This window comes from Rattus rattus, chromosome 1, assembly GCF_011064425.1.
Source record: "Rattus rattus isolate New Zealand chromosome 1, Rrattus_CSIRO_v1, whole genome shotgun sequence".
NCBI classification, from domain to species: domain Eukaryota; kingdom Metazoa; phylum Chordata; class Mammalia; order Rodentia; family Muridae; genus Rattus; species Rattus rattus.
In genome coordinates, this window is record NC_046154.1 from 94,709,195 (window position 1) to 94,733,418 (window position 24,224).

At 42.3% G+C, this 24,224-nt stretch overlaps 1 protein-coding gene across 3 annotated transcripts in view; it reads left to right on the forward strand.

Annotated features, from left to right (window-relative positions):
- The window catches only part of Tmem245 (transmembrane protein 245), a 66,045-nt gene that overhangs the window by 36,273 nt on the left and 5,548 nt on the right, over positions 1-24,224 (forward strand). For 2 of the 3 annotated variants that reach the window (XM_032903839.1, XM_032903845.1), the window contains 6 exons: positions 4,892-4,990; positions 6,780-6,911; positions 11,142-11,264; positions 11,400-11,545; positions 20,696-20,796; positions 21,565-21,739. In XM_032903839.1, the coding sequence (XP_032759730.1) occupies positions 4,892-4,990; positions 6,780-6,911; positions 11,142-11,264; positions 11,400-11,545; positions 20,696-20,796; positions 21,565-21,739 (776 nt within the window). Of the gene's footprint in view, positions 1-4,891; positions 4,991-6,779; positions 6,912-7,641; positions 7,678-11,141; positions 11,265-11,399; positions 11,546-20,695; positions 20,797-21,564; positions 21,740-24,224 lie in introns of all 3 variants that reach the window. The other variant, XM_032903831.1, reaches the window with a different exon arrangement.

Genomic DNA, 24,224 nt, shown 5'->3' on the forward strand with positions numbered 1-24,224 from the left:
CAGGTTGATTTAACAGCCCAGGCTTCCCTTCCTGTAGTAGTGTGAGGACGTCTCACAGTACAGTTTTATCCCTTCCAGGTGGCCATGTGGTGAATTTGCCCCACACTGGTGACTTGACTTTAAATCCTTGTTTTGCTCTGACGTAGCTTTCTCTCTGTGTATCCGGCTGGAACTAGAGAAAGTGCCTTTGGGTGGTACTTGAGATAAACATAGGAAGAATGGCAGATCAAGGAAGAGTGTATTTTTAAAAAGTTATTTGTGGGGTGAAGATACAGAGGCACGAGTGTGCTCGCGCTTGAGATGAACTTGACTAAAGGGGTGGAGCCTTGTGAAGGGAGAGTGGTAGAGGGAAGACAGTCGTTGGACTTAGAATAACTTTCTCAGTTTGGACTCGGGGTGCATCCCTCTCCTAATACTGCCAAGAGAATACAGTTAATTTTCAACCCTGTTATGATTAAGTGATAGGGTCATACAAGTGTTGACAAGATTGAAGGCTCTGAAATATGTACCCCAAAATTGCATAAGCAATTAATTTCTTGTGTAAAACTCGGAGCAGGATGTTATAGAGGTAGCCAGAGAGGGATAAGCACTTGTGCTCATGTGAGGACCCGAGTCAGGTTCCCAACCCCTGCATACTGGCTTGCAGCCGTCTGTAACTCTGGCTTCAGAAGACTTAACACCTTCTGTCCTCTGCAAGCACCAAACACTCATAAAATAAAACAGTAAAATTGCAGAGCATTGGTGGCCTTTACTCCCAACACTTGGGAGGCAGTTAACATACAAGTGGATCTGAGTTCGAGACCAGCCCGGTCTACAGAGCTAGTTCCAGGATAGCCAGGGCTATACAGAGAAACCCTGTCACACAAAACAACACAAAGTAACACCCCGAATTATGAGAAAGCGGTCATTAAGAGTTGAGAGGAGGCTTGTCAGTGTCATTATTATGTCTGTCCAAGACAGTATGATTAATTGGCACATGATGACGATAATTGGAAAAATTGATCAAGCAAGAGAGAAATGTGTATACAGATCTTTGAGCTGTCATAGGAATAAGAGTCAGCTTCTGCAGAGCTTCTTGTAGCTTTTTATAAATGTGTTATTTTGATAAAATCATAGCATTTTATTCTGATTCATTTATTTGGGAGAAATTTTTATTTTGACATTCTTGGCTTTTAGGTAAGAAGATTAAAGGAATTTTGGTAAATAAATCTTAAATTAACAAATAAATTTCAGACTATTTACAGGAAAGAAATAACTGTGTAACCTCTTGTTCAAGAGTCTAAAAAGTGAAAACATTGGTATCAAAAGTTAAATACTTTTGGTTCTGACTTAGAAGACCGAAGGATAGTATATATTATCCCTCGCATTTCATCAGCTGGTAGGAAGATACCGTCTGAGGTGGTAAATTTGCTTCTAGTGTGAAGTGTGTGAGTGGCATGTGATTGCTTCACTATGTGTGTGCTTGTGTGAAGGGGATAGAGGATAGAGATGGGGAGGGAGAGGTGTAGAGGTCATAGGACAGCTTGTGAGTTTGCCTTGAAGGTGGTAAGTTTGAAGAAATACTGATAAATGTCACAATATGTAAAAATACGTTACGTTAAAAAAAATAGTCATGGGCCGGTGGGGTGGCTCAGTAGTGAAGCTGAAGCACTTGCTGTCCAAGTCTGATGGCCTGGGTTGAGTCCCAGAAGCCCCATGATGGAAGAAGAAAACCAACTCTAAAAGTGTCTGTCATTCCCATGTGTGCGTGGCACTCCTCAGCATGCACAGTAGTGATCGAGGATCTGTCATAGAACACGTCCATATGATTCCTTTTATATGAAATACCCCGAATGGCAAGTCTCTAAACAGAATAGAGCGGTGAGTTCCAGAGACAGGTGCTCTGAGGAGTGAAAGTGATCACTAATGGGTGATGAAAACTGTAATGGCTAAATAACTATAACCATGCATACTGCTGTTGACTTGTCTGCTAAAATGAGTAGCTTGTAAGGTACGAGTTATACCTTAATGTAGTAGTTAAAAATACATTGATACCACATGTGTGACTTCAGTGAGCTTTAAACCTTAACTAGCTTGTGCTCATGAAGTGGTTTACAAGAGCTAATGTCTACAAAGGGTTGAAGGCAGGAAAAACTGCTGTGCCCACAAAGAGAATGTTTATTTTTTAAAATTATGTATGTGTGTGTCTGTCTGCATGTATGCCTGCACACCAGAAGAGGGCATTGGATCCCATTACAGATGGTTGTGAGCCACCATGTGGTTGCTAGGAATTGAATTCAGGACCTCTGGAAGAGCAGGCAGTGCTCTTAACCGCTGAGTCTTTTCAAGGATGGTGCTCTAGTTAAATGTTCAAAGCATTCTCTACAGCAGCGGCGTTTCTACCAGGACACCAAGGAGAGAGTGAAGGTCTTGGAAAGGAGCCTGTCCTGGGCAGATTCCTCCGAGGCTCTGCGTGGTAGTGAGATCGTGTGGTTGAAGGGCAGGAGAGGTAGTGTGAGGACAGGAAGGCTGTGGCAGAGCGGATGGCTCGGTGAGGCAGGGGTCAAACCGTCCTCAGGCCTCGGGGTCTGCGGAGCGGTGCTGAGCACAGGAGGCTCCCTCCAGCCGTCTGGCGTCTTGCAGTGTGTATTGGTGTTCAGCAGGAGGGTGTTCTGGGTAGTGCTTCATTGCATTCTTGGCCACTCTGGGTAATGTCTCTAGAGACTGACTGACCACTTTAGGCCTTTTCTGGTTAGGGGGATCTTAGATGTTGATGTGGAGAGTTGGTGATAGGAGGCCTGTGACATCTGACAGCCATGTGCTAAGAGACAGAAGTAACCAAGGGGAGTGTGGGTGTTTGTGCTCAGCACCTCTGTGAGGTGTTCCTCGTGTGTATCGGTCACACAGGCTATACCTGAAAGAACATCAGAGAACTTCCATTTTGTGAGACAGTCTTATTGTATAGAGTAGCCTGGCCTGAACTCATAATCCTCCTGCCTCAGCCTCCCTAATGGTAGGTTTGCTGGGATAGACTTCCATTCCCTATTTAAACAGTTTTAGTACTGACTCTGCACACTTAGCAGGGACCATAAACTTCATAGACACTTTAAAACTCCTCTTCCCATACTGACACAGTGCCTTTGAGGTACTGGTCTGAGCTGGTTCATGAACTCCATTGAGTTATACCTGCAGCCTACAAAGCCATTTTTTTCTTCACTCTTGGGTGGTTACAAAGATCACATAATGTAGGTAAAAGCCATTTAAAATTGTAAAAATGCTTTCCAGAGATAGGTGGCTTTTATATTTACTATGAATAATTTGTGTCTGGCTTATGAGACTTTAATAAGAGGGTAGATATTTGCAGCAGATATGGAAGAGATAACTAAGGCCAACATGAGGTGGGCAAAGTACCTAAATGCATATTGTAAACCAGTTTGGAGAATTAGCATTTCATCACTAAAGGAATGAAGGACAAATAATGGTCCCTATCTAAAATTCATAATGCCTTGGGGAAAGTGGTGTCCAGTAGTACTCAGACGGGTCACACAACTCCCTAGGGTGTCGGCAGTGCACAGCACCCCTGGCTGGTCTTCACTCCTTCATTTTACACTGGTTATGCGAAGTGTAAACTGTGACGATGCCGACTGCCTTAAGAATAGGACCTGTTTCTGTATCCTCCTGTGAGTGTGACCAAGTACAGTGAATTTAATAGATGAATATGACACTGTTGAATGCAAGATGGTGACAAACACTAGAGATGGAATGCTATGATTCAAAGGACACAGATTTTCTATTTCATCTTTGTAAGTGGATAGGAAGTTACAGAAGAAATGGGAGAAATGGAAACAGTTATTTTAAGGAAATGGAACTACCAACCAATGCTTGTCTTTAAAATTGTTTTGTGGGACTAGAGAGATGGTTTAGTTTGTAAAGTATTTGCCAGGCAAACCTGAAGACCTGAGTTGATCCCTAGCACCTATGTAAATGAAGCCCGACCCACACCTTTAATCCCAGTGCAGGCAGAAGCAGCTGGTCTCTGAGTTGGAGGGCAGCCTAGACTAAAACGAGAAAGATCTTGTCTCAAAATAAATGAACAAAAGGAAAAGCCAGTGCGGTCGCGTTGCAATCCCAGTGCTGAGAGATAGGGGCAGGAGCATTCCTGGGCTGCTGAAGCCAGTCCAGCTGAATCTGGTGAGCTAGCGCCAGGTTAACTGAAACTCCTGTCTCAAAAAGTGAAGTGGAGAGTGACTGGGGGCACCTGGTGTCGCCATTGAGTTACTCATTTGCGAATATGAGTGTGTCTTCCTGCACACTTAAACATACAAAAATCAAATTCTCTTAAATCCTTTTTTTTTTTTTTTTGCTTGTGCTAGGGACTGAACCAAGGTCCTGCACATGCTAGGCAAGTGATCTCCCACTCAGCTCCTTCCTCTGATCTTTAGAAATGTCTCTAATAAGGAAATAAGGTTGAGATAATACAGTGAGTGTAAGTTGCACTGGTCTGTGTCAGATTCCCAGAGTCTGTCCTGCCAGTCCTGGCCTGTTTCAGCAGACTCAGGAAGAGATTTGTGCTCGTTTGTAAGGTCCTAAATTTTACTCAAGCAGCCCTTACTACTAGGAGTAATGCAAGACTTAAACACAGGAGATGAGCTCTAGGCTTGCAGGGACAGGGTTTTCCACTGGGCAGGTAAGCTCAAGGAGGTCACTAAGTGTGTTTGCGTTTGTATTGTTCTTTGGTACCGAGACCTAGGAAGAGAAGCAGTGGGAGGGAGGATGAGAGAGAAGATGGAGGAATTGACCGGAGCTTGGAGGCATAAAAACAAACCACAAAACAAAGACCCAGCATGTATTGCTCATACTAAATCATTTAATATTTTAATCAGATTGTACCTGTATTTTTTTTTTTTTCTAGCTTCACAAAATTCTAGGAGATAAGGTGAACAATACAGCTGTGATTGAGAAGCAAGTTCTAGAGCTGTGGGACAGACTGTATCACTCTTGGTTTGTTAAGGTAAGTTCTCAGGTTGGTTTCCATAGTAATAGGAATGCCATTTTGCTCTAGGACTTTACTAACTTTGGAGTTTTACTTCACTTTCCAGTAGCAAGAACTTAAACCTTTGGTCAGTGTCGGCTTCCATTGGTGGTTAGTCTCTTTGGCAAAACCTGTTAGTCTCCGAGGCATCAGTATTCCATCCTTTGCTCATAATGTATTGTCTTCTTCTGCAGTAACTCTGGGCAATATAGATGGACAAGCCACATCTATTTATTTATGGTGATGGGAATTGAACCTGGCATCTTATGTGTTAGTAAGCACAAAGTCTATCACTGATCTGTTACACTCCAAGCTTCTACGAGCCACATATGTGGTATTTTTCTAGTAACTGCATTAAATAACTAAACACAGATAGGAATATTAAATAACCAAAAATGGATGAGATTAGTTTTAATAATATTTAATTCAGTGTTCCCGCTGTCATTTCAGGATATACCTTATAAAAACAAAATCAGTATGTAACTAAGTCTTGGAACTCTATCGTTGAGTGTGTTTTACACCAGCAGCACAGCTCAGATTTCGTGTGAGCCATATTTTAAGTGTTCAGTGGCCACTTGTGTTTAGTGGCTATTGTTCGGAACTGGTAAATTCTAGACATTGAAAACCCTTCCCTTTGAGGAGACAGAAATAGATCTAAACTTCAGAGACTTTCATTTTCAGTGTTGCTTATGCTATAAGTATGGCCTCCACTATGTATAAACAGTGTCTGGAAAACAGTGGATTCTGCTAAGCTGGTTCTGTACGCCGTGTCTGGTGAGCTGCTGAGAGCCATGTTGTATGAACAGTGGTGGCAGAGCTGCTGATTCCCCAGGGTTAACTTGAGAGGAAGAACATGCCAGGGAGGGTGGCTGAGTTTGAGTGTCTGCTTAGTGACGTGTTCTGCACGTGTGGTCTTGCCCTGCGATGAGTTGAGGGGATAATAACTTTGGTGGAGAAGACGTGAGTGTTAAAGCCAGCATTGGTATGTGAGCTAGAGTACTTCACTCCATCTGAGGAGCTGAGCAGTTAGAAAGGTTTCATTAGTTTTTTCTGCTCACTCTGGGTCTTCTTAACATGTTATAGCTTTTCTTGTCACACACGCTGTTTGAGCCCCATGTTTTTGTTGGCGTGCCAGAGTCTCGAGGACAGATCTGTACATGGGAAAGTTTGGTGTTCTCTGTACCTCCTTGTAGCAGACTGTAGAGCGCCCGTGCTCAGGTGGAAGAAAGGAAGGGCACACAAAATGTTAACTTGCCTCTGAATTTGAACCTCATTTTGTCTGTTCATTTCCATTTCAAATTTACTGTTTCCTGCCCATGTAAATTTTTTCCAGACAGACAAATTAGATACCACATTCCTTCTTGGTTTTTTGTCTCTTCTCTTTGCTCTTACGTTGTTACATTGTGTAGATAATTAAGGAAGGAGAAAGAGGCATAGGTAGGAAACCAAGAAAAGGTAGAGGTACTGAAGGAGGTGAAGGTTTACATGCGTGCTCTGGGTGCTGTGCACACAGGTATTATGAGTTCCTAACTGTTTAGGAGGGAAGCAGTTGTGTCACCCTAGACACACACAGTCCCTGGAGTGTGAATGCAGACATACCAGGCTACCAGCCTTTAGGTGGAACTCTTCCTTAGTGTCCTAAATTTGCAAGGATTTCCATAGATGAGTACTTACTGAATTATTGTAAGCAGGTGTAAAACAAAAGAGGCATTTATCCTTTAGGTGTGTTAAAACAGGAGTTTTACATGTCACCTGCCTTGTTCCATAGAACGTGACACACTCTGGAAGGCACAAAGGGCACAAGATGCACGTGAGTCGTCAGAACAGCTGGCTGGGAGATATTTTAGACTGGCAAGATATTGCCTCCTTCGTTCATGAGAACATCGAGACCTTTCTGTCGGTAAGATGCAGTGGTTACTGTTGGTTGAACTAAACTTGGAAATGAGAACAGAAGGAACCCCAGCCTTTCTTTCCTCAGTGTCTTCAGCTACCCTGCTTCTAGTAGTACCATGGGATGTGCAGGCTGTGATTAAACTAGAGAGCTGTCCAGAAGCTGAGCCTTCATGTCTGGCCCTCTGTTGTTTGCCAGTGCTGACTCCTGAGCACATGAACAAGCCTGTGGTCTCAGGGTCTTGGATGGGTGCCCGCATCCCTCAGGGTCAGCAGAGTGCCCTAGCTGGACATTACGGACAGACCACATTTGCTGGTTTCCACATATCATCCCTTGATACGTGGAAGTAGGGGTGGAGTTACACTAGAGGGACAAGTGTAAAGGCTAGGACCACTCGCTTTCTACCGACTCCATCTGCCTTGCATCCTTACCCCACTGTTGAACCTTAATCACCACCATCATTTCCCAGAGCCACTTTGTCAGGTGTCTTGGCATGTGACTTCACAGAAGATTTTTCTTATGAATAAACATGTGACTCTCATTGAATTAAAATGAGTAGAGACTCACAGTAGTAAGGTTTAAGGAATTGCAGCTGAGCAGAGTGATCCAGGAACATAGTTGAAAGCCGCCCATGTGAGGCTTGGGACTGGCTGTCTGCTGCTGGACGGCCTTCTCGGGTGTTTCCTTCTGGGTTGCCAAAGTGATGTTTATCATGCTCTTTCTTGTTTTGCCATTTTAGATATTATCTTTTGGCTTCCAAATATGGAAGATGAAGGTAAAGACGTGACTTTCTTCCAAGAGTGCTCTCCGACACTCTCTTGGGTTTCTCACCTCTCCCTCAGCCTCTGCCCTGCACTCACGTGCTTCCTTTCCTCTCAGCTGAGGTGCTGCCACAATCTGAGATGAAATCTTAAAAGTGATGTCTTTTCATTTTTTATGTTCTGATTAACAGCTTACTAATTAATAGGGACTCACTATGTTTCCCAGCTGTCTGTGAACTTGAGGCTTCGAGCAATCCTCCTGCCTTAGTCTCCCAAGTACTCCATATTACAGGCACTCGACAGTGTGCCCAACTGTTTTGATAATCCCTTCCCTCTGCTTTTATTAGCCCAAAGTTCTCAAGGATTTTAACATGTATGTTTATCTAGGCACTAAAAAATTTTTATAACATGAACATACTTAAATGTGTTAAAAATACTATTTTCGGGGGCTGAGGAAAATGGCTTAGTTGAAAAAGTCTTTGCTGTACAATCACGAGGACCTACACTCTCAACACTTATGTAAAAGGCAGAGGTGGCAGCATATACCTATAACATACCTGTAACCTCAGTGCTGAGTGGGGGTGGGGTGGGATGCAGAGACTGACAGCTTATCTGGCTGTGCTGGACAACCAGTCTGTCTGATGGATGCGCTCCAGTGCAGTAAGAGGCCTTGTCTTTAAAAATGACGGAGAGAGTGAATGAGGAAGACACCTCTGGCCTCCATTCTCCTGCATACACAGGCACAGGTGTTCCACACATGTATGTCCACACACAAATACCTAGTTTATATCGTGCTAGATGTTTTATAAATATTTTCTAATTTAACTCTCCTCAAGTTCTGTAGAGAAGCAATAAAATTGCTCTTGTTGTAGTTATAAACTCAATGTATTAAAGCAATTAACACTTAGTTTCCTTGTTTGTTTGAGGAACCGGGTTCTTATAGAGCATGCATTATCTTCTAGAACGTGTTTTCCTCCTCAGGAGAGCTCTGGATTTCTTTGTTTCACACTTTTCTTTGTTTCTTTCCTTTGCTTTATTTGTCTCTTATGCTTACTTTTTGAGGCCTGGGTGTTTTTTGTAGCCCTGGCTAGCCTCAATTTCATGGAGATGTACCTGCCTATTGCTCCACACATCTCAGCTCTCCCCAGGGTTCTTCAGAAGACATGGAGGTTTCCCTAGATTCCTCAGATTCCTCCTAGGTCAATGTTTTCACCCTTATTTGCTACTTGAATAGATTTTACCTTTTCCAAGATTGATGTTCAGTCTTTCTAAATGAATGTAATTTTAAAGATTTATTTTTATTGTACTTAGAGTTTTCTCTGCATGCATGTATACAGTGCCTGTGGTGGCCAGAAGAGGGCATCAGATCCTTTGGAGCTGTAGTTATAGGTGCTTGTGAGCCACTTGTGGATGCCGTGAATGGAATCTGGGTCCTGTGTAAGAACACCCAGTGCTCTTAACTGTTGAGCTGTGTCTCCATGTTCTCTGACTAGATTTTAAGTTCTTTATTACTACTTTAGAATACAGCCTAGTGTTAGATTGCCAACTGAACTAATACAAAGAGGTACATTAAAAGCTTCGCTTCACTATTTCTGAACTTAAAGAACAGCGGCAGAGCTGCAGTAGCATCCTGAGACATCTTGTGCAGTCCCCTTTTTATAAGGCTAGAGCAGGAAAATGAACCAGAAAGGATCAGAGCTTGTAGCCAGTGCCTCTAGGCTCCTAGTCTGATAGGAGGTACCCCCATCTTTAGAGGAGAGAGGTGTATTCCTTTGACCCCTGCATCCATGCAGTGTTGTGTTTTTGTGCTTCTTGGGTTCCATAAATCAAGGCTCAGAAGTACCCGAGAGGACAAGTGGGTGAGCAAGGGTGAGTGGATGGTAGTGGACTCGGAAGGGAAGCAGCAAAGCAGGAGGATGCCGAGGCCCCTTGTTCGCTCTAACCGCCATCTGTGGCCAAGTCGCTTAATGCGTGTGAGTCTCTCTGGGCTTACATTTCATGGCCAGGGACTCTGTTCTAGGCATCTTTTGGTTATGTTGCCACTGTTGATTAAACTGATGCCAGCCCTAACTAATGTTTTAGCCTACTTTGCCATTTTTGAGTTGGGAAGCATTTTTACCTCTACAAATCTGTTTTTAAGTTTTCTTACTGATCCTGCCTTTGCTGATGCCCTCCTTTCTAAGCCTGGTGATTAAATTAAAACTCGACTTTGATGATTGAGTTAACATTCCAGAACTGTCCTCTCTGTTGTCTCTAGTTGATTTCTTCAGATAAAAAAGGTTACTTGGTGGTTGTTGGAGCCTCCCGGCCTACAATTGCTGTATTATGGTGGTTTATTAAGAGTTTCAGAAGGGTGTTTTCTATTTGTGTGACTCAGAAACTATGTAAATTTTTTTATTATAAATTCCAGAGTGACTGAGGCCCCAAAAATATGCTTGCCAAATTACAAATACAGGCATTGTCTCTAGAATCAGTGGCTTTGTTCATTCATTCTTTATCCCACAAGGTCAAACAGTTAATCGTGCATATTTTTGTAGGCATAGTGAAGCATTTTCAAGATTTTTTTGTAAGGAGTTTTTGTAAATGAAGCCCGCCTGTTGAATTCTCTTTTAAAGACTGAGCTGAGGCTTGCAAGACATTCTGAAGGCAATAGAATGTCCCTTATAAATGGTGCATTTGAGGTGGGGAAGGAATGGCCAGCCCTTGCATAGACTGCATGTCATAATGTGAGCATGTGACTGGACCAGAGCTGCTGTCTTAAGAAAGGCACCAAAGAGAACTGCAGATGTTAGGGTTCTGGTCCTAGCTGCAGCAGCCCTGTATGACTGAGCTCCTCTGTCTGTAAAGCTGTCCACATCGCTTCCTTCACAGCACTGCTCATGGGACATTCAATAGCTGGGGCAGAACACATCCTCCTGATCCTTTTGCTTTGTGTTTTCATTAGGAGGAAGCACCCACATGCTCAATAATCTTCTGAAGACATACATGTATATTCTATTTTTATAGTTAAAATTCATAGAATATATAATAACTCTGTTTTAAAAATAGCACAATAGAAGCTGGGCGTGGTTGTGCACACCTTTAACCCCAGCATGTGGGAAGCAGAGGCAGAGGCAGGTAGATCGCTATAAGTTCAAGGCCAGCCTGGTCTATAAAGGGAGTCCCAAGGTAGCCAGGACTGCTACACAGAGAAACTCTGTTTTGAGAAACCAAACTAACCAAATAAAACTAGCATAATAGATTGAAATAGAATGAAATGTTTGGTAGTTGCGGTACTATTTTAAGTGTTATTTGGAGTAAATTCATTATAACTACTTAGTCATTTTCTTTACTATTGAACATAAATGTTTGTGGATGTTTTTTCTGTCTTTAAAGTTTTTACCTTTTCCATGGCTAGTAAGACAGTGCACTGAAAGCCGTGGCTGTAGCTGTCCCCTATATGAGGATTAGTGTTGACCCTGCTCTCCCTCTCCATCAGATCCTGGAGTCTCTGTGGATTGTTATGAGCCGGAACGTGAGCCTGCTGTTTACCACAGTCACCACCCTGCTGACCATCCTCTTCTACAGTGGCACTGCTCTTCTCAACTTCGTGCTTTCTCTGGTATGTGTGTTTAGAGACCACACATTGTATTTCACATTGTATATTGCAGCATTTTCTGGGCTCTGCTTTTGCGCATGTATATCTTCTATAGGTTTATAAAAGTGATTTTCAGGAGATCTGTCCTTTGTTTTGCAGATAATTTTCCTGACCACACTGTTTTATCTGTTAAGTTCCAGTGATGAGTACTACAAGCCAGTGAAGTGGGTGATAAGCCTGACACCACTCTCTCAGCCAGGCCCTTCTTCTAACATTATCGGCCAGTCTGTGGAAGAGGCCATCAGGTAGGGACAAGGGTTATGCTGCTCTTACTACCTTCCAGTGGCATCCAGTTACCTTCCTTGTAGTTCATAGACACATTCAGTGTTGCACTAGCGAAGGATGTCGGTGTTTTCAAGACCTTTATCTTTAAGAGGTCCTAGAAGCAGAGCACATGCTTTGAGGAAAACTTGCCAGGAGTTTGCCACTCCATGCTGCAGCTGTGCTGTACAGAGACGTGATATGTGCCTACAGATTGGCTTTCAGTCAGGTGTCCATCACCTTGGCATTTGCTCAGGAGAACTTCCCCTTTCACAAAACTGTCTTTACCTCCTCAGGGCCCTTCTCTGGTTTCAGGAGCTCCAGCCTGGATCTGGGCTGGGAGTAGATGACTTTCCTGTTTCTTCTCTCCTGTTGTGTTCAAGCTGTCCTCTGCAGGGATAAGATATTGGAAAATACAGTGGAAATACTGTGTTATTGGAAATACAATGTTTAGTTATCTCCAAGTCTGTTCATTGTTATCTGGTCAGAATTTTCCATGAAGCAATCTCTTGAGCTGGTGTATCGCAGACTTGGTTTCTGACTGAGATTCTTCTACTTTTACATCTCTTGAGCATCTTGGCCCTTCTCTTTTCTTCTTTCTGGAAGGGTTTGCCATTTGCAGCCTGGGCCCTTTAGCGCCTTCTTGTCCTATGTCTCATTGCCTAGTAAGAGGATGCTGTAGTCTTATTTTTATGGATACCTGACTATTCAAAGTAAATAGTTGTGGCACCCGTTAGACTCTTTCTACTAGGAGTAGACCGACAATCGTGAAAACTGCTGTATATTGAGAAAATGTTCAAAGACGTCAAGTGGTTAGCTGAGTGGTCTTAAACTCAGTTACATAGTGCAATCTTCGGTATCAGTGGTATCATTGTTTGGAACTAGGCATCCACAGACACCTTGAACTGACCTGACAGTTGTTCCTGAGTTCTCCTAGCTACCTTTCACTGTATTTATGTAACAGCTAAGGAGATGACCACTTTGATCTTTGGAACCCCCTGTTACATTTCAGACATGCATGTGTTCTGTGTGTGTGTGTGTGTGTGTGTGTGAGAGAGAGAGAGAGAGAGAGAGAGAGAGAATATGAATGTGTGTGTATGTATATATGTTATATATTAATATATACATATATGGAATATACATATAGAATATATACATGTAATATAGCTAGAATATATGTATATATTATATACATACATACATACATACATACATACATACATACTGCTTGGAAATGCTGTTAGCTTTTTTCCTCACTCCTGCTCAGGAAGCTTGGAGAAAGTCTTTATCAATAATTTCCCTCTTTGATTGAATTGGGTGTCATTTGGCATTTGAAAAATTGTTCTGGGTATGTTTGTGGAGCCATCATATAAAGATTCTAGGTTGGGATTGTATTATCTAACACAGCAACTTCCAAAGTGATCGTTGTTGAGAAATCGTTTTAACATCCCTTCCATTCTTACTGGATAAATAAAACGATGAAAATTGCATCAATAGTTCTCTTTTGTTCATCTGCTTTTAAAAACATCTTTTGTAATTACTGTTCCCCTAAAAAGAAATGCAAAACAAAACAAAGCAGATAAAACCCCTCTCTTCCCAACAGCATAAAAATAACCTTTGAGAGGCTGGCAGCAATCCTCCTGTCAGTTTGGCTGAGGCCATGCTGTACTGGACGACAGGTGCATTGCCTGGGAAGAGCCTTTAAAGGGCAGCGGTGCTCCAGCTTTCCACCATAACCCCTTCCTTTCTCATAGAAGCTTCACCTGTTATTACAGTTCTGGAATGTTCCACCGTGCTTCCTAGACAGAGCAACTGTCTGACTGACATTGAGGTGCTTTTGTACAAGATACTTCTGCACCCTCCCTCCCTCAATATCTATCCATGCATCCATCCCCAACCCTCCCGGAGACTGAATCTTGCTTTGTCACCCAGGCTGGCTTTGGACTGGCTATCTCCTGTCTTTGTTTCCTGAATACTGGGATTAAAAATGCTTCATCATCTAATACAGGGGGAAAAGTTTAGTACTGGCACTATAGTCCTGTTGGATCTGAAAGCTAATGGTTGGGTTTGGATGACCATTTTCAACTGTGACGGGCTTGTGCACTCTGCAGCCCTGAGTACCTTCCTTTATAAGTTTATAATAAAACTAAATATGTTTGAGTTTGCATGGGCTCCTTTCAGGAGGAAAATGACAGTGGGCTGTGTTTAAGAGCCTAAGTAAGGATTTTCATTCTGAAAGATTATGTTCAAGGAGGAATATAATTCTTTGTGGGTGACGATTAACAGAAGAGTAGACAAACTGTTACAGAAACTGCAGTTTTATAAATAAGTCATATGCATCAGTATATGGTCAAGTGGAAAACCATTAAATGAATTTCCTATGATACTCTAATGAGTTACAAGTGAGAGTGGGAGTCAGCTGCATGGCAGTGCAGAAGTGTGTGCTCCTGAGCATTGCCTCTGAGCTGTGAGCTTCCCTTGTCTTCACCGTGGCCTTGAAACCTAAGTCCGTGTTCTTCTAAATGGAGTACATTTGTCTGTGAGTTTTCATTTCATCTCAGGATTGTGAGTTAGTGGCATGCATCCTGGATCCCCAGACATTGTCCTCCCTAGCCGCATGCTGCCTCCTGAATGCACACATCACACCCTCTCCCCAGGCTCCCATCCCGCTTGCTCTGGTGGGGATATTGCACATTACTAAGTTGCATGTTGTCACGGCCTCAATGCAATTTAGTGTGTGTGATATTCTCACATGAGTGCATGCACACGGTCTGGCTCTTGCTTGCTGGGATTACAGCTTTTCCGTGCTGGAGGGTAGAACTGGTGCCGAGTTACATGTGAGAGTGTTCTGTAAGATTTGATTCAGAGAATGGTCATGTTCTACCTCCCCCAATTCTGAAGAAAATAAAAGTGTTGTATTTTTAAAAGTTGCCTCTTAAGTAAACTAATGCTTCAATTTCAAATTTGAGTGAATTATTGACTGAACAAAATTCTTAGAGATTTAAAGGTGTAAGTATTACTTGTCTAAAGTAAAATGTGCAATAATGAACATGAAGATCTCTATGTCTTTTTGAGACAGGGTTTCTCTGTGCAGCCCTGGCTGTCCTTGAACTCCCTTTGTAGAACAGGCTGTTAATGCTATTAATATAAATTAAGTAATAAATTAATACAGTAGCTGAATTTCTTTATCTTAGCTAGTTCCTAATAACACAGAGACACCGAGACTTATTTTTGAGCTTCACCTCAATCTCTGGGCAATTTGTCTTACTCCCTTCCTCTAAGCTAATCTGGCTACCCTAGCCAAGAATTTCAATAATACTTGTAATTGACCTTCTCATGTTTTTGCTGGACTCTAAACAACTCTCTTCCTTCTCCAAATATACCCCACACTCCCACGTGTACACGTGTGTGTGTGTGTGTGTGTATGTGTGTGTCTTTCTCTCCCCCCTCCCCCACCCCTCTCTCCCTCCCTGGATAGTAGAATTTCTGCCCTATTCTGTCTTATGCCCTGTATTGGGTGATCAACATTTATTTACAAGGAGGAGAATACAGTAGATTCTTGACCCGAGCTTTACAATGCTGTGTCTATATTGCTCAGGATTTGAGGGAAGAGAAAACACCATTTGAATAACACAAGGTGTGATTTGAATATGCTTGGCTCAGGCAAAGCCTCTATTAGGAGGTATAGTCTTGTTGTAGGTGTGGCCTTGTTGAGGTGGTCTTTGAGACCCTCCTAGACACATGAGAGACTGTCTTCTGTTTGCTTTTGGAATAAGATGTAAAACTCCTCCAGTGCCTTGCCTGCCTTGACACTGCCATGCTCCCCACCATGATGATAATGGACTGAACCTCTGAACCTGTAAGCCATCCCCAATTAAATATTTTGCTTTGTAAGAGTTGCTTTGGTCATGGTGTCTTTTCACAGCAATGGAAACCCTAAGATACAAGGATAATCTTTACATAATACATAAAAACATGCCTATAGCAGGCTGACCTTGAACTCACAGACTCATCTGCTCTGCTTCCCAAGTGCTGGGATGAAAGACGTGTGCCGCCACCGTTCAGCATAAGTTGTTTTTTTTTTTTTTTTTTTTTTTTTTCTTTCTTCATGTTTGTGAGCTAGATGTAGTGGCACATGGCCTGTAATGTTAGCATTTGGGAGGCTGAGGCAGGAGGATTGCTATAAATTCTAGGCTAGGTTGAACTACATAGAGAGTTTAAGGTTGGTTTGAGCTATCTATTAAGACCCCAGAAAAGTCACATAGGAAAAAATAGGTGATGGGATATTGTTTTTATTTGTTTTGAGATGTCCTAGTATTGTAGTAAAAAGAATTTCTTACGCATACTTTGGAAAATTATCTGGAGTAAATAATGCCTTTTAACTGAGTGATTAGAGGTTAGTGTAATATACTTGAATGTTTATTTTATGTTTAAAGGGAAATAGCCTTAAAATCTTTGTCTTATATGTGGTTTTTCATCGTGATACTTTTGCTACACGATGTTCTTATTGAACTTAAGTTTTTGGAACAGATGTTTACTATTATATGTAGTTGAAGCCCTTTAAATTTCTAAGCTTCTATCACTCATGACCAGTAAACATTGTTAAGGACACAATGTATATTAATAAGTATTAGTGATCTAAAAGTTGAGAGTGAATGAACGTCACTTCTGCCAGAGTGTGGTGGTACAAGGTATTCCTCAGGTGGTACCCAGAGTTGGCTGCTCCTGTCTGAGTGGCAGCTGTCCCTGTGTAAGCTCTACTTCCTGTACTGCTCAGCAGCGTCTCGGTACGAATGCATAGCCATGACCTTGCCTCTTATACTAGAAACCTGTTGTTACCAGATTTCTGTGCATTGACTGTGCAGCTGAGGCCGGTGAGCAGGAGGGAGTAAAGGAGATGTGATGTAAGAGGCGTTAAGTGTATGAGTGACACTAGACGGTACTGGGCATTTGCTTCCAAACTGTTGTCCCAGAGTAGATACTACAATACAGCAAGACATAGGATGTTTCTGATTTCCCTCCTACTGAGAAAGTATATGTTTATCTTGTAATTTATTAAGTATGCAATAGCATTGTCTCAAATATAATTGTATATATTCACATTAAAATATTTTACTTGAATATATTAATAAACATCTGAGTTGTTGGAAAAAGGAGTCTGATAGACTGCTTACATTCAGGGTTGACTCAAACCTTCAGTTTGCTGAAACTAGAGTTTCTGCTGCACAGTATATGGATTTGAAGGAACAGTGGTGCACCTGTGATGAAGGGAGCTGGCCCTGTCCCTAGTCTGAATGTTACACACTATCTGCTCTCGGTCCCTCTCCTTTGTCTCCTGGGGAAAGGAGAGTCTGGTACTCATCCTCTTTGGTTTTTAGAGAGGAAGGGTAGAAGTAATGTACACAAATGTGAGGTAGGTGGGGTTTGGTTTTGGACGATTCATTTTGTGTTTCTTTTCTTCCTTAGACTTAATGCTTCCTACCTGTCTGTGGCTTGTGGTGCTCTGTCGTTCAAGTGCACAGCCTTTCTGAGCTGTAGCTTGTTCTTCTCTACAACTTGCTTCTGGTTTCTTTTCATCCAAAGCAAGTTGAAGAGTCCCAGTTGATCAGGAATGGGAGAGGGCTCACAGCAGATACATGGATGTGTGAGCGAGGCATAAGCACACTCCTTTAGTGCCACTCACTACAGATACTCTTAGGGTTATTAGGGGGAAAGATGCAGAGGAAAGGCTGGCTGTGCACAGCTTTTGGAACTTTTATTCCACAGTGATGTGTATGTGTGTCCATGGAACATAGCTGCACTATAGCCTGTTTTTGAGGAGAAAGGTAGATAGAGGAGGCTGGGCTGTAGTGTCTGTGTGCATGTCGGGGGGTGGGGCAGGGTTCTCTGTTAAGTCTATAGTGATTGAAAGTCTGAGGGAGGGGCATGGTCTTTTAGGAAGGGCACCTCAGTGGCTGGCATCAGTTTTTTCTTCCTTCTGTAGATGAACTATCAGAAGAGAGGAAGAAGATCTTCCAGCATTTTCTGAACTTGACTCTTGTCAATTGCTGAGTGCCAGGAAAGCCTAGAGACACGAAGAATTAACTACCATAATGTCTGAAAAATAACCAGGGATAAAAATGATCCTAGAAGGTTGAGCACAAGTAATAGTTCTCCCCTCAAATGGAAGTGGGTCAAGTCTGAAGGGAAACTGGTGGCCCATGACTATTAGGGTAGTGACTGCAATGCAGACGTTGCTTCCACTTCTACAAGGCTGTGTTTGGTCATGTGAGCAGTGTAGAAGGGATTAGCTGTTAGTACTGTGACATTAGAGTACAGATGCTCCATAGGCGAGGTTAAGAAATGCCACAGTCTGAGTCTAGCGACTTTTGAAAGAGATTGGATGAGGTATAGCATTCTCTTTCCTTGGTAGCAATGCAGGCATGTGCACACTGTTTGGCTATTAATTGTCACTATCGAGAGAATGAAATGGTTTTATGGAAACTTTTGCTCGTGCAATGATAATACTAATTTCTGCCAGACCATTTAACTGTATTGTGCACGGTTGTGTACAGTTCATTATTTAGTGCCAGATAAACTCTTCCTTGATTAGCAGTGCAAATTATTATCAGCAATCTCTGTCAGCCTGTCTGTCTGTCTGTGTTGCCTTCGCGTGCTCTTCACAAGTTCTACATTCCCTTTTGTTTATGGAACATGCTTTATCATATGGTAACTGTTCATGCGCAGCTCAGGTCTGTGCATGTTTTCTGGACTGTGGTCTTGGTTGCTGGGTGTTGTAACAGTTTAATTAGATGTGCACTGTGACTACTTTCAAATGCTGGTGATTGCACAGGGCTTCCTGTGCTAGATGAGTGTCCTGCCCCTGTGCTTCATGCGCAGCTGTCAGTTTCTGAGTCTGGGAGATGACTGAATAAGTCCAGCATACAGGATCTTGTTCATATAACCTATACGTTACAATTTAAATTATAAATTTGTATTGGCTTTCTGTTAGTAGTATGTTAACGTATCATGAACTCAGTACTTTAAAAGGCACCTTTCCTAGCTTGAGAGGTCAGAAGTCCTAACATGAAGCTACGAGCAGGGCTGTGGTCTTTTTGGGTGCTGTTGGGGAGATGCAAGGGCATTCAGGCCTCCTCTTGTCTGGTACACTTTAGAAGGTGCTGCTCTGTGTTTGCTGATGCTCATAGCTGGGTCACGAGCAGTGCAGTCCAGGCTGTAGGTCATCATCTTATCCCTTAGTGGGTTGTGTGAATATTCTTGGTAAGTGTGAACAATGTGTACTGTCAATACTCAGGGGCCACCAGTTACCTGAAAGTTGCTGTAATGACTGTCTTATACACAACCCCAGTTCACAGTAGAAAACAAGAGGCAGTCCCCATCCCATGAGTGGTCTGTTTTGGGTGAGCTGGTGTTTAAGTCATCTGCAGGGAGCCTCACTTGAGTTACTTTACTGTATCCTTGGTGCCAACTTATTTTTACTATGGAAAACTTGTAAATAAGTTCAGGCTAATGCAAGCCACTTTTTCACACTAGACAAATTCCGTGACCTGCTTCTCACCCTAGTTCTTAATGTGGTTATTTCTCCTGCCCAGCTTCCATGTCCAGTGCTCTCTGAGGAGGCTGCACTCTGGTAGTGGATGTAGACAGGATTCCATACCTTCCTTGGCTGATGTGGTGTTGTCCTCAGGTCCCAGCCTCCCCTTCCTTTCCATGCTTGCCCTTTGAGGGTGTCCTGTCTGTCCCCTCCTCTGATTAGACTGCTGCACCTTATGCCTACTAAGCCTTACCTCTTGACTTAGCCTCCTCCCCAATGTTCCCACTTTTCTTTTACTTACGTTTTCCAGGCCAGACATTCTCCCTTTCTTTATTCTCTGCTCATCCATGTTTCCTATCATCTGTTTTTCTTAGACTTGTCAGTTCTTTTGTTTCCTATGGGGTATCTCTTTTCCTTTCTGTCTTTTTGATGTATTTAAATCTGGGTCCATGTGAGAATCACATGACACCTTCTGGAGTGACACCATTGGTAAAGGTGGCAAAGGTTTGGCAGATGGGAGGTACACATTAACACCAGGTGTCAGTACTATTGCATGACAGTCACCCGACTACAGATCTAGCTTTGCTCTGGGATCCTCCCTCCTGGGAATCTGCGGAAAGCCTGTGTGAGCTGTGTACAGTGTCACCTTAGCTGCCACTGTTTTCTTTTTTAGTGACAGCTTTACCTTGTGACTGTCTGCCCCCACATAGCCCTGGCCTCTGTGCTTCCGTGGCTCTTGGGGTTACTTGGGGCCTTTTCCACACAGGGACGCCTTAATCTCTTTGAACAGAGAAGTGCCATAGCAAGACATAGCCTGGTTTTACTCCTTGTATTTTTCCTGCCTGGTTAGTAATCATGCATCTACTCAGATTATTTGATACCAAAAGTTACTTTATAGTCTTGGTTGCATAAAGAAATGTATGAAAATCTTGTTAAAAGAACAATTGACAGAGGATAAGCTAGATTATTCCTCACTTTTCTCTGCCTCTTCCTTTCCCTTCTGTTTCCTTTCGTACTTTCTCTTCCCCTTCCTCCTCCTCCTCCTCTTGTTCCTCTTTCCCTTCCGTGCTGGGGCTTGAACCCAGGACTTAGAGTGTGCCACTAAACCTTGCTCTACCGCTGAGCTATACGCCATGCCTCACTTACTCTTTTTAATATGGACTGGATGCAGGCTAGGTTTCTTAGAACTTCATTCATTCTTTAGACATATGCTATTTAGATGTAGAGAATAGGACTCTTATCCAGGAAATACCTACTTTAGAAGTGGAAAGTTGGGGTGTAGCTCAGTTAAGTACTTCCATATGCACAAGGCCCTGAATATGATTCTCCCAGCCCCCCTCAAAGAGGATAAATTGGTGGGTGAGCTCAGTGATAGGCTTTTTCAGGATGTTTTGAGTTACTGTCTCATCAGAGAGAAGTATAATTTGCAGCTTAGTATATGGGCTTTAGTATCTTAAATAGGGTAAGTAGCATTCTCAGAGAAATGAGGCCTGTTGCCAGATTTGGAAGAAAGTGACTAGAACCCAAAGGTGATAACTTTTCTGAACCATATTATGATGCTGGGATCATTTACCTTTTCTTTTCTCTCTGGGTTTTCTAGAGGGGTATTTGATGCTTCCCTCAAAATGGCTGGCTTCTATGGATTGTACACCTGGCTGACTCACACTGTATTTGGCATCAATATTGTCTTCATACCATCAGGTAACAACCATATACAGAACTTCCTGGCTGTCTAGTGAAGGAAAGTTAGACCTTCCATACATTAGCCGCCTTCTTCCTCAGAATAAGGCCCTAGATCAGCATGTCTACAATGTGCTTGTATTTTGCTGTAGCCTCAGTGCTAGAACCACACCCATCACATAGAATGTTCTATGGTTATATTTATGGGATGAGATTTTAATCATAGGGCAATCGGATTTAACACTTAAAAATAACATAGAACAGGGACTGGAGAGATGTCTCTGCATTTAAGAGCATTGGCTGCTCTTGGAGAGGACCCATTTAGCAGCTTACAACTGTCTGGAACTCTAGTTGTAGGGATCCGACACCCTCACACATATATAACAACAATGCACAAAATAAATAATAATAAACATTTAAAAGATAAAATGCAAACTCATAATCCAGGCATAGTAGAGAAGTTTTAATAGCAATTTTTAAGATGGTGAGCGGTTATTTAACTAGAAAGCTCAGTTAAGCAGCTCTCGCAGTTCCCCAAAACTGAAGCTTGTGTTTGCCTACTTGTTTGGACTTCTAAGAAGATTATTTTATGTGTGTGTGTGTGTGTGTGTGTGTGTGTGTGTGTGTGTGTGTGTGTGTGTAATCAAACCAGTGCTCTCCCACTGACTGGAGCCATCTCTCCAGCTGCAGTAGCTAGGTGACTTAAAGAGGGAGGGGCAGTGCTTGCATTCTGCAGCTTTGTTCCTGTTACCAGGGACTTTGATTGCTTTTCTTTTACTCTTCCATTAGCTTTGGCAGCTATCCTTGGAGCAGTGCCATTCCTGGGGACATATTGGGCAGCAGTACCTGCAGTTCTAGACCTGTGGCTGACACAAGGCTTAGGCTGTAAGGCCATCTTACTCCTGGTCTTTCATCTCTTGCCAACGTACTTCGTAGATACTGCGATCTACTCGGATATATCAGGGTAAGTGTTCTCCAGTGCTTGCTCACTCTTAGGGTGTTTGGTTTGGGGAAGGGGTGGGGAAGCAGTGATGGCAAAATGTTCCAGTCTGGTAGCCTTTTGTGATCCTTGTGACAGTGAAATTGAGATGTAGAATTACATTGTCATGGTAAGGTTATGATTATTATGTCAGTATAAAATCCAAATGCATAATTCTGTTCTGAGTTTCGTGGCGTTTAGCCTAGGAAAGAAGTATTATTAGGTATACCTAAAATATTTTAAGTACAATAAAGAGGTAGTGGCTATTTTGTGATTGGAGGAAATGGTTATGCGATTGTGTCTATAGATTCCAGTGTGAGGTAAACCTCAGCAAGCAGTGATGTCCGCCCTCTGCAGGTAATGTGTGTGGGTCAGAGTGAATAGTTTAAAGTTTAAGTAATTATACTTTAAAGATCTCTTTTTCCTGGGTTAAAATCTCTACACGGGTTCTCAATCTATTGTCTTCATTATTGTGATCATTATCGTTTATTATGATTAGTGTATTTGTCACTGTGTAGCTCAGATAAGACCTCCCAATTCATAGTCCTCCTGTTTCAGCTTCCTAAGTGCTGTAATTCCAGATAGGACTCACATGTGACCTCATTCAGTATGCTGTCAGTAAATAAAAGGTACAGTGCGGTGAGGGCCTGCGGGTTAGGGCATGGGAGGAGGATTTAAAGACATACCAGGCATGGAGGTTCACACCTGTCTGTGTCTAAGCTCTAGGAAGCAGAAGCTGGTGGATGATCTCTGAGTTCAAAGCCAGTCGGGGCCATATAGGCAGTTTTTAGCCAGCCTGGACTGCATAGTGATTTGACATTCTACTTAAATAACAAAAAACAAACAACAACAACAATAAAAACCCCCTCAAACCTAAAGGCCCCAAGGCAGGACCTCTCTAGAAACAGCTGTCTTCAGTTTTTTTAAGTTTTCTAAAATTAAGTTGTATGTGATTTATTTCCTCTCAATTGAGTTAAAGTTATAAAATACTGTAGAACAGCACAGAAGCCCCATTGAACCAGAATATAGACAAACAGGCAACTTCCAGTCCATCCTGTAGGGGAATTCATATGCCTTCAGCTGAGAGGGAAAGTACGAGTCAAGAGGATTGCCAGTTGGAGGTCCACTTGAACACACAGCAGCATCCCGACTCAACAGATGGAGCATGGGAGCTCATAACTGTCTGTAACTGTAGTTCCAGAGAATTCCAGCAAGTCTTCTGGCATGGAGTCATACAGACACGTATGCACATACACAAAAATAAAAATCAAACTTAAATCATCCCCCTCCAAAACAAAACAAAACCCAAAGCCTGACTGAGTGATGAGCACTGTAATCCCAGCACTTGGGCAGGCATAGGCAGAGGACTAACCTAGTTCAAAGAGTGGGCTTTACATAACAAGCTGCAGGCCAGTTAGGGCAACAGAACAGCCAGCCACAGAACGGGTACTGTGATCGGTTACTGAGGTTTTACAAACTGGGGTTTAAACAGTATATGATTTACACTTAAGAGCTCCATGTATTTAAACTTTGCTGTAAATTTTTTATATTAAGGGTTATAGTTATAATTAAGACTTATGTGATTTTTCTCATAGTAAATACTTTATTTGATCAATGTTATTCAAAATGAAAAGTTTGGTGTCAATTATATTTTTAATTAAGCTTTTATTTAAAAGTCCTCCTTCCACCACTTTAAGGCTTAAGAATTTCTGGTAACAATTTTCTCCAAACACATCACTTAGGGAAAGTACTTCACTGCTATAATATAAGTCTTTTTGGAAGAAGAGAACTGAATTGTGAACATCATGTTTTTGTTTCCTGAAGGCTGGCTCACCGCTGTGTTTGTAAACTGCTATATATTCCAAAATCCTTTTTGTGTATTTAATTATTTACCTTGATTAAAGCCTTCCACTCATCTGTGTTATTTAAAAACTAGAAGCAAACAGATTGACTGTCCCTCTTGCGTCAGTGGTGCGGGCTCATCTATACTGTGTTGCTCTGTCTGTCTCACTCCATCCCGGTTGTGACGCATTGCCGTCATAGCCTGTGCGGCAGTCATAACTCTTGGCAAATAGAAGTCTTGTGCTTTGTTGACAGATGTCTTCCGTATATACCCTGTGGTAGTTACATTTTAGCAGGCTGCCAAAGTTCAAAACTGAACAAAAGGAGCACTGCTGTTACCATTTTATAAAACTGTGGTTGTTGCTTTATTAAATCAACCCTGCCTGCTAAATCGCACTCATTATCATCGATGAAGAGTAAGCCTAGCAGGTATCTTAGGAAACCAGTCTTCAGCCAGCAGTAGTCTTCAGGAAGCCATGAGGGATGGGACAGACTGCCTGATAACAGCATGTTTTTATTTCAGTTGCTGGGCCTGTAAAAAGAGGCAGAGGCCACTTGTTGGTACATATGTGAGAAAATCTTTTTCTCAATATTATTATACGTTCTTGATTCTACATTGATGTAATCT